The sequence below is a fragment of the Bombina bombina genome, chromosome 12 (assembly GCF_027579735.1).
Source record: "Bombina bombina isolate aBomBom1 chromosome 12, aBomBom1.pri, whole genome shotgun sequence".
NCBI classification, from domain to species: domain Eukaryota; kingdom Metazoa; phylum Chordata; class Amphibia; order Anura; family Bombinatoridae; genus Bombina; species Bombina bombina.
The window spans coordinates 9,220,305-9,239,088 of record NC_069510.1 but is presented as its reverse complement, the minus strand read 5'-3'; the positions used below and the strand labels follow the sequence as shown (position 1 = coordinate 9,239,088).

General features: G+C 37.0%; 1 protein-coding gene across 1 annotated transcript in view; it reads right to left on the bottom strand.

Moving 5' to 3' along the window:
• The window catches only part of LOC128642826 (carboxyl-terminal PDZ ligand of neuronal nitric oxide synthase protein), a 345,855-nt gene that overhangs the window by 129,773 nt on the left and 197,298 nt on the right, over nt 1-18,784 (bottom strand). The window contains exon 3 of the mRNA XM_053695663.1: nt 11,823-11,915. Coding sequence (XP_053551638.1) covers nt 11,823-11,915 — 93 coding nt within the window. The remainder of the gene's footprint in view (nt 1-11,822; nt 11,916-18,784) is intronic.

The window sequence follows — 18,784 nt, the reverse complement described above, 5'->3', positions numbered from 1 at the left end:
TGTCCATTGCTGCTACCATTAGGCCGATTACCTCCATGCATTGAGCCACCGACGGGTGTTGAATGGAATGAAGGGTGCGGCAAGCACTTTGAAGTCTTGTTAACCTGTCTTCTGTCAGGTAAATCTTCATTTCTACAGAATCTATAAGAGTCCCCAGGAAGGGAACTCTTGTAAGTGGAACGAGTGAACTTTTCTTTTCGTTCACCTTCCATCCATGTGACCTTAGAAATGCCAGCACTAACTCTGTATGAGACTTGGCAGTTTGAAAGCTTGAAGCTTGTATCAGAATGTCGTCTAGGTAAGGAGCTACCGAAATTCCCCGCGGTCTTAGTACCGCCAGAAGAGCACCTAGAACCTTTGTGAAGATTCTTGGAGCTGTAGCCAATCCGAATGGAAGAGCCACAAACTGGTAATGCCTGTCTAGAAAGGCAAACCTTAGATACCGGTAATGATCTTTGTGAATCGGTATGTGAAGGTAAGCGTCCTTTAAGTCCACTGTGGTCATGTACTGACCTTCTTGGATCATGGGTAAAATTGTCCGGATAGTCTCCATTTTGAATGATGGAACTCTTAGGAATTTGTTTAGGATCTTTAAATCCAGGATTGGTCTGAAAGTTCCCTCTTTTTTGGGAACCACAAACAGATTTGAGTAAAACCCTTGTCCCTGTTCCGACCGTGGAACTGGATGGATTACTCCCATTAACAATAGATCTTGTATGCAGCGTAGAAACGCTTCTTTCTTTGTTTGGTTTGTCGACAACCTTGACAGATGAAATCTCTCTCTTGGAGGAGAGTGTTTGAAGTCCAGAAGGTATCCCTGAGATATTATCTCTAGCGTCCAGGGATCCTGGACATCTCTTGCCCAAGCCTGGGCGAAGAGAGAAAGTCTGCCCCCCACTAGATCCGATCCCGGATCGGGGGCCCTCAATTCATGCTGTTTTAGTGGCAGCTGCAGGCTTCCTGGCCTGCTTGCCCTTGTTCCAGGACTGGTTAGGTCTCCAGCCTTGTCTGTAGCGAGCACCAGATCCTTCTTGTTTTGGAGTAGTGGAAGATGATGCTGCTCCTGCTTTGAAATTCCGAAAGGAACGAAAATTAGACTGTCTAGCCTTAGGTTTGTCTTTGTCTTGAGGTAGGGCGTGGCCCTTACCTCCTGTAATGTCAGCGATAATTTCTTTCAAACCAGGCCCAAATAAGGTCTGTCCCTTGAAAGGTATATTAAGTAATTTGGACTTAGAAGTTACATCAGCTGACCAGGATTTTAGCCACAGTGCTCTGCGCGCTTGAATGGCGAATCCGGAATTCTTAGCCGTAAGTTTAATTAAATGTACTACGGCTTCCGAAATGAATGAATTAGATAGCTTAAGTACTCTAAGCCTGTCTGAAATGTCGTCCAGCGTAGCTGAACCAAGATTTTTTTCTAGAGACTCAATCCAGAATGCCGCTGCAGCCGTGATCGGCGCAATGCATGCAAGGGGTTGCAATATAAAACCTTGTTGAACAAACATTTTCTTAAGGTAACCCTCTAATTTTTTATCCATTGGATCTGAAAAGGCACAGCTATCCTCTACCGGGATAGTGGTACGTTTAGCTAAAGTAGAAACTGCTCCCTCCACCTTAGGGACCGTTTGCCATAAATCCCGTGTGGTGGTGTCTATTGGAAACATCTTTCTAAATATTGGAGGGGGTGAGAACGGCACACCGGGTCTATCCCACTCCTTAGTAATAATTTCAGTTAGTCTTTTAGGTATAGGAAAAACGTCAGTACTTGTTGGTACAGCAAAATATTTATCCAACCTACACATTTTCTCGGGTATTGCAACTGTGTTACAATCATTCAGGGCCGCTAACACCTCCCCTAGTAAAACACGGAGGTTTTCCAGCTTAAATTTAAAATTTGAAATATCTGAATCCAATCTGTTTGGATCAGAACCGTCAGCCGCAGAATGAAGCTCTCCGTCCTCATGTTCTGCAAGTTGTGACGCAGTATCTGACATGGCCCTAACATTATCAGCGCACTCTGTTCTCACTCCAGAGTGATCACGCTTGCCCCTTAGTTCTGGTAATTTAGCCAAAACCTCAGTCATAACAGTAGCCATATCTTGTAATGTTATTTGTAATGGCCGCCCAGATGTACTTGGCGTCGCCATATCGCGCACGTCCCGAGCGGGAGATGCAGGTACTGTCACGTGAGGCGAGTTAGTCGGCATAACTCTCCCCTCGTTGTTTGGTGAAATTTGTTCAATTTGTACAGATTGACTTTTATTTAATGTAGCATCAATACAGTTAGTACATAAATTTCTATTGGGCTCCACCTTGGCTTTAGTACAAATAGTACAGGTCTCATCTTCTGAATCAGACATGTTTAACAAACTAGCAAATAAACTTGCAATTTGGAAATACTATACAAGTAAAATACAATGAAAAGAAAAAAAAAAAAACGAACTGTGCTTGAAAAGCACTGAATATATATAACAGATGAAATCAATCAGCTTTGTAAAACAAAATGCAACTTAGCAAAGGCTTGTACCCAGTAGCAAGAAATAACTAACCCTGAGGCATAAAAAAGTTAAAGAATAAACGTTTTTTATCACAGTCAACTACAATCTTACAGCTCTGTTAGATTACTTCCCTCAAATTAGCTTTGAAGATCCCTGGGTTCTGTAGAGATAAACCGGAACATGCAGGAAAAAACAATGAGCTTTTGACTGAAATTTTTGATGCGTAGCAAAAGCGCCAAAAAAGGTCCCACCCCCTCACACACAACAGTGAGAGAGATTAAAAACTGTCATAATTAGATCCAGCAACTGCCAAGTGGAAAAATAGTGCCCAAACATTTTATTCACCCAGTACCTCAGAAAATGAAAACGATTTTACATTCCAGCAAAAACGTTTAACATAATTAAGAATTATTAAAAAGCCTGTTGTTTTTTATTAGGCTAAAATCTTATATACACAGTGTAATTCCAGTGAAGTACCATTCCCCAGAATACTAAAATGTAAATTATACATACATGATATAATGTCGGTATGGCAGGATTTTCTCAGCAATTCCATTGTTAGAAAATAAAAACTGCTACATACCTTTTTGCAGAATAAACTGCCCGCTGTCCCCTGATCTGAAGTTTACCTCTCCTCAGATGGCCGAGAAACAGCAATATGATCTTAACAACTCCGGCTAAAATCATAGTAAAAAACTCTGGTAGATTCTTCTTCAAACTCTACCAGAGAAGGAATAACACACTCCGGTGCTATTAAAAAATAACAAACTTTTGATTGAAGAAATAAACTAAATAAAATCACCATAGTCCTCTCACACATCCTATCTAGTCGTTGGGTGCAAGAGAATGACTGGGGGTGACGTAGAGGGGAGGGGCTATATGCAACTCTGCTGGGTGAATCCTCTTGCACTTCCTGTTGGGGAGGAGTAATATCCCAGAAGTAATGATGACCCGTGGACTGATCACACTTAACAGAAGAAATATCTTTCTTTTTTACATAGAGATGTTCAGGTGATATTTTCTAGTCAGCTTTTTACAGCTATGCTGCAACACTTTCAAGTGTTTCAACATTTGGGTATCATGGCCCTTTAAATACATATTTCTACATATATCTGATGGTATTTTGGAATCCCCAACCTCTGAGACTGCAGACAGGTAAAGAAGCAGTGGTTTGCAGGTTCAAGCCGTCATGAAATCCTAGTCTTATAATTGTGTGTTTACAACATCATTTTTTATTTTACCCTTATGTTTCCAAAATAAAGAGAATACACAATTCTATTGCACCGGTTCTGTAAATCCTACATGAGCCCCTCTTGTACAAATATAGAAAGTAATGAGGTACAGGTTGATACTAGTATGAGACTACACCAGCACAAGTATTACAGACAGTGGAACTGAGAGCTAGTGCTGTATAAGTGTCTGTGATAACTCAGGGATTCTAATCACAAACTAGCAGAAGGGGACAGTCCCCTGGGTACAAGCAGGACAGGATCAGATGAATGTGTTTTATGAAATGTACGAGACTAATAAGAGATAATCTGTTGCCATATTGTATTTTATTATAGCACAACTCCTAAAAATATATTGGTTTAAAAGCACGAGGAGCAAAGCCAGAGAGTGAATATTCTGCAGTGCAGTCATTTAAAGTAAGTTTGTGCTGCTAAGGTAATTACAAATAAAGAAATGTGTGATTTGCTTTAAGTTGCTTACTGTGATATTAATATAAACTTTACTTTTCTATGTACTTGTCTGTATCACATGATAAAAAGTACCATGTTGTGTCTTGTCATTGACAACTCAGTACATTTCCATAATGGCTTACACACAAGTACAGTTAGTAATATGCTAGTAGGCTAGTCTTGTGATACCCCATGCCTATAGATAGTGTGTGTATGTGTGTGTATATATATATATATATATATATATATATATATATATATATATATATATATATATATATATATATATATATAACTCTGAAATAACCCCTTTGTTGTTGAAAAAGGGTCAAATTGTATCCGCCATTGCAGTTGTTTGTAACAATTGTTTTTACGTTTTTTATATTTTATATTGATGTATTTTGACCATTTTTAGCTATGTATTTAGCTATATACTGATTTTATTCTGGTGAATTATAAAGGAGTAAAGTTTTTAATTAAGAGGTTCTTATTATTTTGATGCTACACAGAAACGTAGAATTGTTTATATCACATAGACTATAGTGATATTGTGATATTATGATAGATAACTCTCTCAAATCTGCAAATATAATTTATTCAACAAACTACCACCTTTATAAAAAAGGTCAGATCCAGATATAAGTATTTGCTTAGTAAATGATAAAATTAGTAAATATCTAATTCTTCCTGCAGTTACCTAGGAATAGCCCCAACACACAGGTGTCTTGTCCTAATCAGTCACTAGCATAACTAAGATCAATTTGAACTGCATAAGGTTCTCCTATTAATATATTAATACATTGATGCTATAATATAATACATTTGCATGGCTGAATGAATGAAAATTGATATAATATATTATTTTAGATGGTTCAAAAACATAATTTATGTAAGAACTTACCTGATAAATTCATTTCTTTCATATTAGCAAGAGTCCATGAGCTAGTGACGTATGGGATATACATTCCTACCAGGAGGGGCAAAGTTTCCCAAACCTTAAAATGCCTATAAATACACCCCTCACCACACCCACAATTCAGTTTAACGAATAGCCAAGAAGTGGGGTGATAAGAAAAAAGTGCGAAAGCATATAAAATAAGGAATTGGAATAATTGTGCTTTATAAAAAAAAATCATAACCACCACAAAAAAGGGCGGGCCTCATGGACTCTTGCTAATATGAAAGAAATGAATTTATCAGGTAAGTTCTTACATAAATTATGTTTTCTTTCATGTAATTAGCAAGAGTCCATGAGCTAGTGACGTATGGGATAATGACTACCCAAGATGTGGATCTTTCCACACAAGAGTCACTAGAGAGGGAGGGATAAAATAAAGACAGCCAATTCCTGCTGAAAATAATCCACACCCAAAATAAAGTTTAATGAAAAACATAAGCAGAAGATTCAAACTGAAACCACTGCCAGAAGTACTTTTCTACCAAAAACTGCTTCAGAAGAAGAAAACACATCAAAATGGTAGAATTTAGAAAAAGTATGCAAAGAGGACCAAGTTGCTGCTTTGCAAATCTGATCAATCGAAGCTTCATTCCTAAACGCCCAGGAAGTAGAAACTGAACTAGTAGAATGAACTGTAATCCTTAGAGGCGGAGTTTTACCCGACTCGACATAAGCATGATGAAATAAAGATTTCAACCAAGATGCCAAAGAAATGGCAGAAGCTTTCTGGCTTTTTCTAGAACCAGAAAAGATAACAAATAAACTAGAAGTCTTACGGAAAGACTTAGTAGCTTCAACATAATATTTCAAAGCTCTAACAACATCCAAAGAATGCAACGATTTCTCCCTAGAATTCTTAGGATTAGGACATAATGAAGGAACCACAAATTCTCTACTGTTGTTGTTGGAATTCACAACTTTAGGTAAAAAATCAAAAGAAGTTCGCAACACCGCCTTATCCTGATAAAAAATCAGAAAAGGAGACTCACAAGAAAGAGCAGATAATTCAGAAACTCTTCTGGCAAAAGAGATTGCCAAAAGGAACAAAACTTTCCAAGAAAGTAATTTAATGTCCAATGAATGCATAGGTACAAACGGAGGAGCTTGAAGAGCCCCCAGAACCAAATTCAAACTCCAAAGAGGAGAAATTGACTTAAAGACAGGTTTTATACGAACCAAAGCTTGTACAAAACAATGAATATCAGGAAGAATAGCAATCTTTCTATGAAAAAGAACAGAAAGAGCAGAGATTTGACCTTTCAAGGAACTTGCGGACAAACCCTTATCTAAACCATCCTGAAGAAACTGTAAAATTCTCGGTATTCTAAAAGAATGCCAAAAAATGATGAGAAAGACACCAAGAAATATAAGTCTTCCAGACTCTATAATATATCTCTCTAGATACAGATTTATGCGCCTGTAACATAGTATTAATCACAGAGTCAGAGAAACCTCTTTGACCAAGAATCAAGCGTTCAATCTCCATACCTTTAAATTTAAGGATTTCAGATCCTGATGGAAAAAAGGACCTTGCGACAGAAGGTCTGGTCTTAACGGAAGAGTCCACGGTTGGCAAGAGGCCATCCGGACCAGATCCGCATACCAAAACCTGTGAGGCCATGCCGGAGCTACCAGCAGAACAAACGAGCATTCCTTCAGAATCTTGGAGATTACTCTTGGAAGAAAAACTAGAGGCGGAAAGATATAGGCAGGATGATACCTCCAAGGAAGTGAAAATGCATCCACTGCCTCCGCCCGAGGATCCCGGGATCCGGACAGATACCAGGGAAGTTTCTTTTTTAGATGAGAAGCCATCAGATCTATTTCTGGGAGTTCCCACATTTGAACAATCTGAGGAAATACCTCTGGGTGAAGAGACCATTCGCCCAAGTGCAACGTTTGGCGACTGAGATAATCCGCTTTCCAATTGTCCATACCTGGGATATGAACCGCAGAGATTAGACAGGAGCTGGATTCCGCCCAAACCAAAATTTGAGATACTTCTTTCATAGCCAGAGGACTGTGAGTCCCTCCTTGATGATTGATGTATGCCACAGTTGTGACATTGTCTATCTGAAAACAAATGAACAACTCTCTCTTCAGAAGAGGCCAAGACTGAAGAGCTCTGAAAATTGCACGGAGTTCCAAAATATTGATCGGAAATCTCACCTCCTGAGATTCCCAAACCCCTTGTGCCGTCAGATACCCCCACACAGCTCCCCAACCTGTAAGACTTGCATCTGTTGAGATTATAGTCCAGGTCGGAAGAACAAAGAAGCCCCCTGAACTAAACGATGGTGATCTGTCCACCATGTCAGAGAGTGTCGTAAAATCGGTTTAAAGATATTAATTGAGATATCTTTGAGTAATCCCTGCACCATTGGTTCAGCATACAGAGCTGAAGAGGTCGCATGTGAAAACGAGCAAAGGAGATCGCATCTGATGCGGCAGTCCTAAGACCTAACATTTCCATGCATAAGGCTACCAAAGGGAATGATTGTGACTGAAGGTTTTGACAAGCTGATATCAATGTTAATCTTCTCTTGTCTGACAAGGACAGAGTCATAGACACTGAATCTATCTAGAAACCTAAAAAGGTTACCCTTGTCTGAGGAATCAATGAACTGATTGGTAAATTGATCCTCCAACCATGAACTTGAAGAAACAACACAAGTCGATTCGTATGAGATTCTTCGAAAATGAGAAGACTGAGCAAGTACCAAGATATCGTCCAAATAAGGAAATACCAAAACCCTGTTCTCTGATTACAGAAAGAAGGGCACCGAGAACCTTTGAAAAAAATTCTTGGAACTGAGGCTAGGCCAAACGGTAGAGCCACAAAACTGGTAATGCTTGTCTAAAAAGAGAATCTCAGACACTAAAAGTGATCTGGATGAATCGGAATATGCAGATACACATCCTGTAAATCTATTGTAGACATATAATGCCCTTGCTAAACAAAAGGCAGGATAGTCCTACAGTAACCATCTTGAATGTTGGTATCCTAACATAACGATTCAATAATGATAGATCCGGAACTGGTCTGAAGGAATTGACCTTCTTTGGTACAATGAAGAGATAAAATAAAACCCCAGCCCCTGTTCCAGAACTGGAACTGGCATAATTACTCCAGCCAACTCTAGATCTGAAACACATTTCAGAAATGCTGAGCCTTTGCTGTGTTAACTGGGACACGGGAAAGAAAAAAATCTCTTAGCAGGAGGCCTTAACTTGAAACCAATTCTGTACCTTTCTGAAACAATGTTCTGAAACCAGAGATTGAGAACGGAATTGATCCAAATTTCTTTGAAGAAAACGTAATCTGCCCCATACCAGCTGAGCTGGAATAAGGGCCGCACCTTCATAGGTACTTAGGAGCTGGCTATAGGTTTCTATAAGGCTTGGATATATTCCAAACTGGAAATAGTTTCCAAACTGATACCACTCCTGAGGATGAAGGATCAGGCTTTTGTTCCTTGTTGTGAGGAAAGGAACGAAAATGATTATTTACCCTGGAAAGAAAGGGAAAGCAAAGTTGACTTAGAAGACATATCAGCATTCCAAGTTTAATCCATAAAGCTTTTCTAGCTAAAATAGCTAGAGACATATACCTGACATCAACTCTAATGATATCAAAAGATGGTATCACCAATAAAATTATTAGCATGTTATAGAATAATAATAATGCTATAAAATTATGATCTGTTACTTGTTGCGCTAAAGCTTCTAACCAAAAAGTTGAAGCTGCAGCAACATCCGCTAAAAATATAGCAGGTCTAAGAAGATTACCTGAACATAAGTAAGCTTTTCTTAGAAAGGATTCAATTTTCCTATCTAAAGGATCCTTAAATGAAGTACTATCTGCCGTAGGAATAGTAGTACATTAGCAGGAGTAGAGACAGCCCCATAACCTTAGGGATTTTTGTCCCAAAAAACTCTAATCTGTCAGATGGCACAGGATATAATTGCTTAAACGTCTAGAAGGAGTAAATAAATTACCCAAATTATTCCATTCCCTGGAAATTACTTCAGAAATAGCATCAGGGAGATTAAACACTTCTGGAATAACTACAGGAGATTTAAAAACCTTATTTAAACGTTTACATTTAGTATCAAGAGGACCAGAATCCTCTATTTCTAATGCAAATAATACTTCTTTAAGTAAAGAACGAATAAATTCCATCTTGAACAAATACAAAGATTTATCAGCATCAACCTCTGAGACAGAAACCTCTGAACCAGAAGAACCATTATCAGTATCAGAATGATGATGTTCATTTAAAAATTCATCTGAAAAAAGAGAAGTTTTAAAAGACTTTTATGTATACTAGAAGGAGAAATAACAGACATAGCCTTCTTAATGGATTTAGAAATAAAATCTCTTATGTTATCAGGAACACTCTGAAAATTAGATGTTGACGGAACAGCAACAGGTAATGTAACAGTACTAAAGGAAATTTTATCTGCATTAATAAGTTTGACATGACATGCAATACAAACAACAGCTGGAGAAACAGATACCAAAAGTTTATAGCAGATACACTTAGCTTGGTAGCTCCAGCACTGGGCAGTGATTTTCCTGAAGTATCTTCTGAGTTGCAACGTGGAACATCTTGCAATATGTAAAAGAAAAAAACAACATATAAAGCAAAATTGATCAAATTCCTTAAATGACAGTTTCAGGAATGGGAAAAAAATGCCAGTGAACAAGCTTCTAGCAACCAGAAGCAATAAATAATGAGACTTAAATAATGTGGAGACAAAAATGACGCCCATATTTTTTAGCGCCAAAAAAGACGCCCACATTATTTGGCGCCTAAATGCTTTTGGCGCCAAAAATGACGCCACATCCGGAACGCCGACATTTTTGACGCAAAAAAACGTCAAAAAATGACGTAACTTCCGGCGACACGTATGACGCCGGAAACAGAAAAAAAAATTTGCGCCAAAAAAGTCCACGCCAAGAATGACGCAATAAAATGAAGCATTTTCTGCCCCCGCGAGCCTAACAGCCCACAGGGAAAAAGTCAAATTTTTTAAGGTAAGAAAAAATGATTGAAACAAATGCATTTATCCCAAATATGAAACTGACTGTCTGAAAAATAAGGAATGTTGAACATTCTGAGTCAAGGCAAATAAATGTTTGAATACATATATTTAGAACTTTATAAACAAAGTGCCCAACCATAGCTTAGAGTGTCACACAAAATAAGAATTACTTACCCCAGGACACTCATCTACATGTTGTAGAAAGCCAAACCAGTACTGAAACGAAAATCAGCAGAGGTAATGGTATATATAAGAGTATATCGTCGATCTGAAAAGGGAGGTAAGAGATGAATCTCTACGACCGATAACAGAGAACCTATGAAATAGACCCCGTAGAAGGAGATCACTGCATTCAAATAGGCAATACTCTCCTCACATCCCTCTGACATTCACTGCACGCTGAGAGGAAAACCGGGCTCCAACTTGCTGCGGAGCGCATATCAACGTAGAATCTAGCACAAACTTACTTCACCACCTCCATCGGAGGCAAAGTTTGTAAAACTGAATTGTGGGTGTGGTGAGGGGTGTATTTATAGGCATTTTAAGGTTTGGGAAACTTTGCCCCTCCTGGTAGGAATGTATATCCCATACGTCACTAGCTCATGGACTCTTGCTAATTACATGAAAGAAATATGTGTGAATTTTACCTGGTGAGTTCAGATTAGAGATTTCTTGACCCGTGTGTAATTTAGATTTTAATCTCAGTTGATACCTGTATATATTCAGCCACCCAGTGGCACCACATAATCCCTTTACCTTATATCCAAATATAGATCTAAGCTAATTAATTAAAAGTACTGGTATATCTTAAAGGGACACTGAACCCAAATTTTTTCTTTTGTAATTCAGAAAGAGCATGCAATTTTAAGCAACTTTGTAATTTACTCCTATTATCAATTTTTCTTCATTCTCTTGCTATCATTATTTGAAAAAGAAGGCATCTAAGCTTATTTTTGGTTTCAGTACTCTGGACAGCAATTTTTTATTGGTGGATGAATTTATCCACTAATCAGCAAGGACAACCCAGTTTGTTCACCAAAAATGGGCCGGCATCTAAACTTACATTCTTGCATTTCAAATAAAGATACCAAGAGAATGAAGAAAATTTGATAATAGGAGTAAATTAGAAAGTTGCTTAAAATTTCATGCTCAATCTGAATAACGAAAGAAAAATTTTGGGTACAGTGTCCCTTTAAGGAGATATACCTATCTGTAGGCATTATATAAGGTATACATATTAGCGCTGGTACACAGCCCCTATTTCCTTCATGGATTCTTGCACCAGGGCTCTGAGGTTTCTAGTTACGCCTCTGATCAGGACACAATATATTTGGTTATGTATAAACACATAAATAGGTGGCTTTGGCACTGTTGGGAGATAGTTGAACACATCTGGTGGGCCAATAACAAAAGGCATATGTGTGTAGTCACCACACAGCAGCTAGCTCCCAGTAGTGCATTGCTGCTCCTGCACCTACCTAGATATGCTACCCAACAAAATATACTAAGAGAATAATGTAAATTTGATAATAGAGACAAGCTTTTAAAGTCTTTTAAAATTGCTGCTCTGAGTTATAATTTTATTTTGAATTCACGTCCCTTTAACAAACATAATTATTAATTAGTCACATCTCTTACCTTTTGCTTCTTCCTCATTGCAACCTTCACCCCATCCACAGACACAGTGATGCTCACTTTTTTTTTCTTAATATTCTTAGCTTTAAATTCATACTGGAAAAGAGCAAAGGGACACGGTAAATGCTCCCTCCTTTTTATGTTTATGGAGCACACAACTGGATAAAACGACATGCACAGTATTATTTTAGCCTATAAAGGTGATGCCGAGAGATGCACGGACATAGCTGTTAATGTCCCTGCGACCGAATTTACAGAGAGACCATCAAGGATTTCCCATGAGTAGAAAACATAGAAATATGAGACACTATTCCCTTTACTTCCCTCTGACAAGCACTCGGCTTTAAAATGCCCTGAAGCGCCATTCACTGAAGAAATCAAGGACACCATCTTACTTGAACAACCTCCTAAGGAGGCAACGTTTAAACTGAGGTATGAGTGATGTAGGAGGGGTTTTATAGGCTTTTGGAGTTTAGGAAAGTTTGCCTCCTCCTGGCAGGAAGGCAAATCCCATAAGTAAGAGGTCATAGACTCTTGCCACCTATATCAAAGAAAACTAGACAGTTGTGTTTAAATCGCATGCTCTATCTGAATCAGGGATGTTTCATTTGGATGTTACTGTCTCTTTCAGTCAGTTTATGAATCATTAACTACCTTTTTACCTATACCAACAAGCATCCTATTGCATTTCCCTGAGTTTGTAATTAATCACTTGGTTTTAACTTTTAAATGCATCATTTTCTATTTGTGGGTTACATTTTAGATCATGCTAATTTGTCCAGTCATTCATATTGCTCCAGGAACATTAGCTCCATTAAAAATTGTACATGCAAAAAATATACACTTTCTTTGCGGTCTTGTACAAATATCACTGGTGAATATGTTAAACAAAACAAGCCAAAGAGCTGAATCCTGAGGCACACCACCCGCATTTAAATGAATGTAGTCTGCTGTCATCAATCTGTAAGCCAACAGTCTACCCACTTAACTGTTCTGGCAACAGCAAAGGAAAACCTACAAACATATCTCCTCATGTCAACTGTGCTTATACAATTACAGTTAAAAGTGATTTGAAAACATTTATATTGTAATACAGTATTTAACATCTTGTATGTATTGTGCATATAAAAATACTTTAATGTACCTTTAAACCAAGTTTCACACCAAGGAAAGAGGCTGTTTATTAAAGGGACATGAATCTATCAATGTAATCACAAGGTGGGTAATCTTTAAAAGGTGATAATATATCAGAGGTAATCATAGGTGGGTTGATCTATAAGGGGAGATAATTTATTACTGGTGACAAAATGGAAGGTGAGTGATCTCTAAAGGGTGATGATCTATGAGGAGATCAGGGAGAGGATGGGTGATCTATGAGGGTGATCAGGGAGAGGGTGAGTGATCTGTAAGGGGTGATGGGAGAATACCTAAGAAAGTATTTAAAAGGGAAAACTCTTATTACAGGAGTTCAAGAACAGTGGGAATTTGTGAAAGGTGCCATTTTAGATGCAACTGCACACTGTATTAGACATGTCTGTAAAAGTAAAAGAAAGCAGAAACCAATTTGGTTTTCCAAAGAAGTAGCACATGCGGTAAAGAAAAAAAAGATAGCTTATAAACATTATAGACACGCACAAGCAGATGATGATATGAAAATATCGAGACTCCAACAAAAAAAGACTAAGCAGTTAATTAGGAAGGTTAAAGCTCATGCAGAAGAGAAGATAGCAGTGTCAGTAAAACATGGGGACAAAACATTCTTTAGATATATCAGTGAAAGAAGAAAAAATAAGGTAGGAATAGTAAAGTTGAAATCAGTTGATGGTAGAATAAGAGAAAGAGATAAGCAAATTGCAGACTGTCTCAATGATTACTTCTGTTCTGTTTTCACAAAAGATTGTGAAGATAGAATGTCTACAGTAAGGGATGCAACGAAAAATAGAAACAAGCTTACAGAGGATGGGGTTTTGTTAGCATTATCAAAAATAAATGTTAAAAAGGCAGTGGGTCCTGATGATATTCATCCAAGGGTTTTAAAAGAACTTTGATGAATGCTAACTGTCCCATTAACTGATCTGTTTAATCAGTCACTATTAACATGAGCTGCCCAGATGATTGGAGAAGAGCAAATGTAATATCTCTTCATAAAAAGGGCAGTAAAGAAGAATCTGGTAACTACAGGCCAGTTAGTTTAACTTCAGTAGTAGGGAAATTAATGGAAAGCCTCTTAAAAGAAAGAATTATGATTTACATAAAGACAATTTAGATGACAAAAATCAGCATGGTTTTACTTCAGGGAGATCATGTCAGACTAATCTAATTGACTTCTTTGATTATGTAACAAAAGTATTAGACAAGGGTGGAGCAGTTAAAGGGACAGTCTAGTATAAATTAAACTTTCATTATTCAGATAAGACTTTTAATTTTAATCAACTTTCCAATTTACTTTTATCATCAAATTTGCTTTTTTCTCTTGGTATTCTTAGTTTAAACTAAACATAGGTAGGCTCATATGCTAATTTCTAAGCCTTTGAGGGCTGCCTCTTATCACATGCTTTTTAAATCTCTTTTCAACAAAAAGAGACAGAAAGTACACGTGGGCCAAATAGATAACACTGTGTACAGGCACAGGGGATTATTTAAGATTTAGCACAAAACAATGCTAAATTTAAGACAATAGATAATAAACAGTCACAGTCATGTGATCAGGGGGCTGGAAGAAGGTTCCTAGATACAAGGTAATCACAGAGGTAAAAAGTATATTAATACTGTATAACTGTGTTGGTTATGCAAAACTGGCGAATGGGTAATAAAGGGATTATCTATATTTTAAAACAATAACAATTCTATGGTAGACTGTCCCTTTAATGTAGCATATCTAGATTTCAGCAAAGCATTTCACACCGTCCCACACAAACTAATTCACAAACTGTATCTCCTTGGTCTAGATTCAAAAATTGTGAACTGGGTGGAATGCTGGTTTAAGGACAGAAAACAAAGTGTCTTAGTAAATGGAGTTCATTCAGTAGAGGGGGTTGTTACTAGTGGTGTTCCTTAGTGGTCAGTTCTGGGGCCTGTTTTGTTTAACATATTTATCTGTGATATCAGCAAAGGGCTATAAGGGAAAGTATGTCTGTTTGCAGATAATACAAAAATTTGTAACAGAGTGGATATTCCGGGGGGGGGGGGGTTTAGACAAAATGAGAAGTGATGTATAACAATTGGAGGATTGGACAAACGACTGGGATCTAAAGTTTAACACAGCAAAGTGTAAAATAATGCATTTAGGGAAGAAAAATCCAAATATTAAATACAGACTCAATGACACTTTACTGACTGTTACAGATGAGGAACAGGACTTGGGAATTATTATTTCAGATGATTTAAAACTTAGTAAACAATATAGTAATGCAGCGAGTAAGGCTAGCAGAATGCTTGGATGTATTGGTAGAGGTATTTGCAGCAGAAATAGTAAGGTTCTTATGCCACTTTATAGATCATTAGTTAGGCCTCATCTTGAGTATTGTGTGCAGTTCTGGAGACCATATCTTCAGAAGGATATTAACAAACTTGTATCTGTGCAAAGGAGGGCTACCAAAATGGTACATGGTCTAAAAAATAAAACTTACCAGGATAGGCTCAATGACCTAAATATGTATAGCTTAGAGGAGAGAAGGGAAAGATGTGATATGATAGCAACTTTCCAGTATGTTAAATGGCTTAGTAAAACTGAGGCTGTGGGTATTTTACATAAAATGGAAAATTCAAGAACAAGGGGTCATGATCTCAAGCTAAAGGGTAGTAGATTCAGGAGTAATTTGAGGAAGCACTTCTTTACAGAAAGTGATTGATTTATGGAATAAACTAACTCAAAAGGTGGTAATGACAAACACTGTGGGGGACTTTAAAAATGCATGAGACAAGCATAAGGCTATCCTACAAACTAGATAAGTTTATACAGTTAGGTAATATCAGGCAGACTTGCTGGGCCTATGGCTCATATATGCCGCCAATATCTATGTTTATGTTTCTATGATCTGAGGGGTGATCAGGGAGAAGGTGAGTGATCTGTAAGGGGTGATCTATGAGGGTAATCAGGGAGAGGGTGGGGGATCTGTAAGGGGTAGTGATCTATGAGGGTGATCAGGCAGAGGGTGGGTGATCTGTAAGGGGTAATGATCTATGAGGGCTGATCAGGGAGAGGGTGTGTTATCTGTAAGGGGTGATCAGGGAGATGCTAAATGATCTGTAAGGGGTGTTGATCTATGAGGGGTGATCAGGGTGAGGGTGGGTGATCTGTAAGGGGTGATAATCTATGAGGGGTGATCAGGGAGAGGGTGGGTGATCTGTAAGGGTTGATGATCTATGAGGGGTGATCAGGGAGAGGGTGAGTGATCTGTAAGGGGTGATGATCTATGTGGGGTGATCAGGGAGAGGGTGGGTTATCTGTAAGGGGTGATGATCCATGAGGGTGATCAGGGAGAGGGTGGGTGATCTGTAAGAGGTAATAATCTATGAGGGTGATCAGGGAGAGGGTGGGTGATATGTAAGGGGTGAAAATCTATGAGGGTGATCAGGGAGAGGGTGGGTGATCTCTAAGGGGTGACTATATATGAATAACCAGGCAGCTAGTAAATAGTTTATACATAGATTAAATATTATCTGATTATTATAGATTTGTAAAGAACTGGGATAAAAAGTGCATGTTTTCCAGTTAAATATAAAAGAAATTAAATAGTTACTAACACTCGGAGGTCAGACAAACAAAATTAATGGGGTTTTTTTTATTTTCCAAGATCATATACAGTTTCATTGTCAGAATAGAGAAAACAAACATTATGTCGGCTTTATGACGATCACTAGTAACAATATGACATATATAATCCAAGTCCGACAGCATAAAAATAACCTAAACTTAATGTCAAGTTACTAATAGCGCCCCACAGCATTGGATAGACTTTTAAAATTAAACAAGGGTTTAATTCATGAAATCTTTTATATGTATATATTTTGCAAAATTTATACCTATTTACCGCTGCGACGATAAGGGCAGCTCTCCCGTTTGTTATTTTGTCAAATTGATTGACAGATGATGATTTGTAAAAGAACCAATCCTTGTTTCCCCCCGAGCCATGAGGTTTATGCAAAGGGGCTGAACGCCCGGAACAAGGATTGGTTATTTTACAAATCGTCATCTGTCAATCAATTTAACAAAATGGCAAATGGGAGAGCTGCGCTTATCGTCACAGCGGTAAATAGGTAAAAAATCTGCAAAATATATACATATAAAAGATTTCATGAATTAAACCCTAGTTTATTTTTAAAAGTCTATCCAATGCTGTGGGGCGCTATTAGTAACTTGACAATCACTTTAATATTGTTTCATATTTTGTCTCCAGCCTAGAATAATTTGAAATTCATCAGATAACATTAAAAAAAAAAAAATTAAAAAAAAATTCCATTAGGATCTTGGTGTTTCATAGTGCACTTTGATAAAACATAAAAAAAGAGAGAGAAAGAAAGAAGAAAAAAAAAAAAGGCATTTGGCAGTGGTTCTGTTGAATCCTATATACATATATATACATAGATACATATACATACATAGATACATATACATACATACATATATATACATAGCTACATATACATATATATATATACATAGCTACATATACATATATATATATATATACACATAGATACATATACATACATACATACATATATATACATAGATACATATACATACATATATATATACATAGCTACATATACATATATATATACATAGCTACATATACATATATATATATACATAGCTACATATACATATATATATATATACATAGCTACATATACATATATATATACATAGCTACATATACATATATATATACATAGCTACATATACATATATATATATATATATATATATATATATATACACATAGATACATATACATACATATATACATAGATATATACATACATACATATACATAGATACATATACATACATATATATATATATAGATACATATATATATATATATATATATATATATATATATATATACATAGATATATATATATATAGATACATATATATATATATATAGATACATATATATATATATATATATATATATATATATATATATAGATACACATATATATATATATATATATATAGATACATATATATATATATATATATATATATATATAGATACATATATATATATATAGATACATATATATATATATATATATAGATACATATATATATATATATATATATATATATATAAAAGTAGGTTGTGGGAAACGGCACTCGCCAATTTAGCATCCACCTGGTGCTCAGCAGAGAAAAGTACATTCAGTAAAATAGAACTGGATCCAACGGACGGCCTCCGTTGTCTAGTAAGATCCAAGAACAGCTGGCACACAGGAATTTTTCAAAGATCCGATTTATTTGGTAAGTGAGAAACCAGACGTTTCGGCTCTACCGTGAGCCTTTCTCAATGGTATACAGACCGGATAATGTAATCCCCAAACCACACACCTTAAATACCCACCCATATCCAAGTGACCGCCAATCAGCATGCACGGCTGGGCCGCTCCTTCCCGCACGTAATCATCATACCTGAGCATTCAATTACAGCTGATTCCACGCAGACGCGCCATGACGTCATCACGCCTCACCGCGCTGCATGGAAATGACTGTGTCTCAGGTAACCAAGGGAACACCGAGTAAACAAATACCTCCGGTCACCATGGAGATGCGTGAAACAGGAGCGTATACAGCCAGGCACCCGATGGGCACATTTAATAAGTGATAATATTATAACATCAATGGGCCATGAGTGAATGCCCAATGTAAACACAACAGTGATAAATATTTACAATGAAAAAATAAATGGTATCTACATATTGAATACAGGGTTATTAAACACATTCTTGAG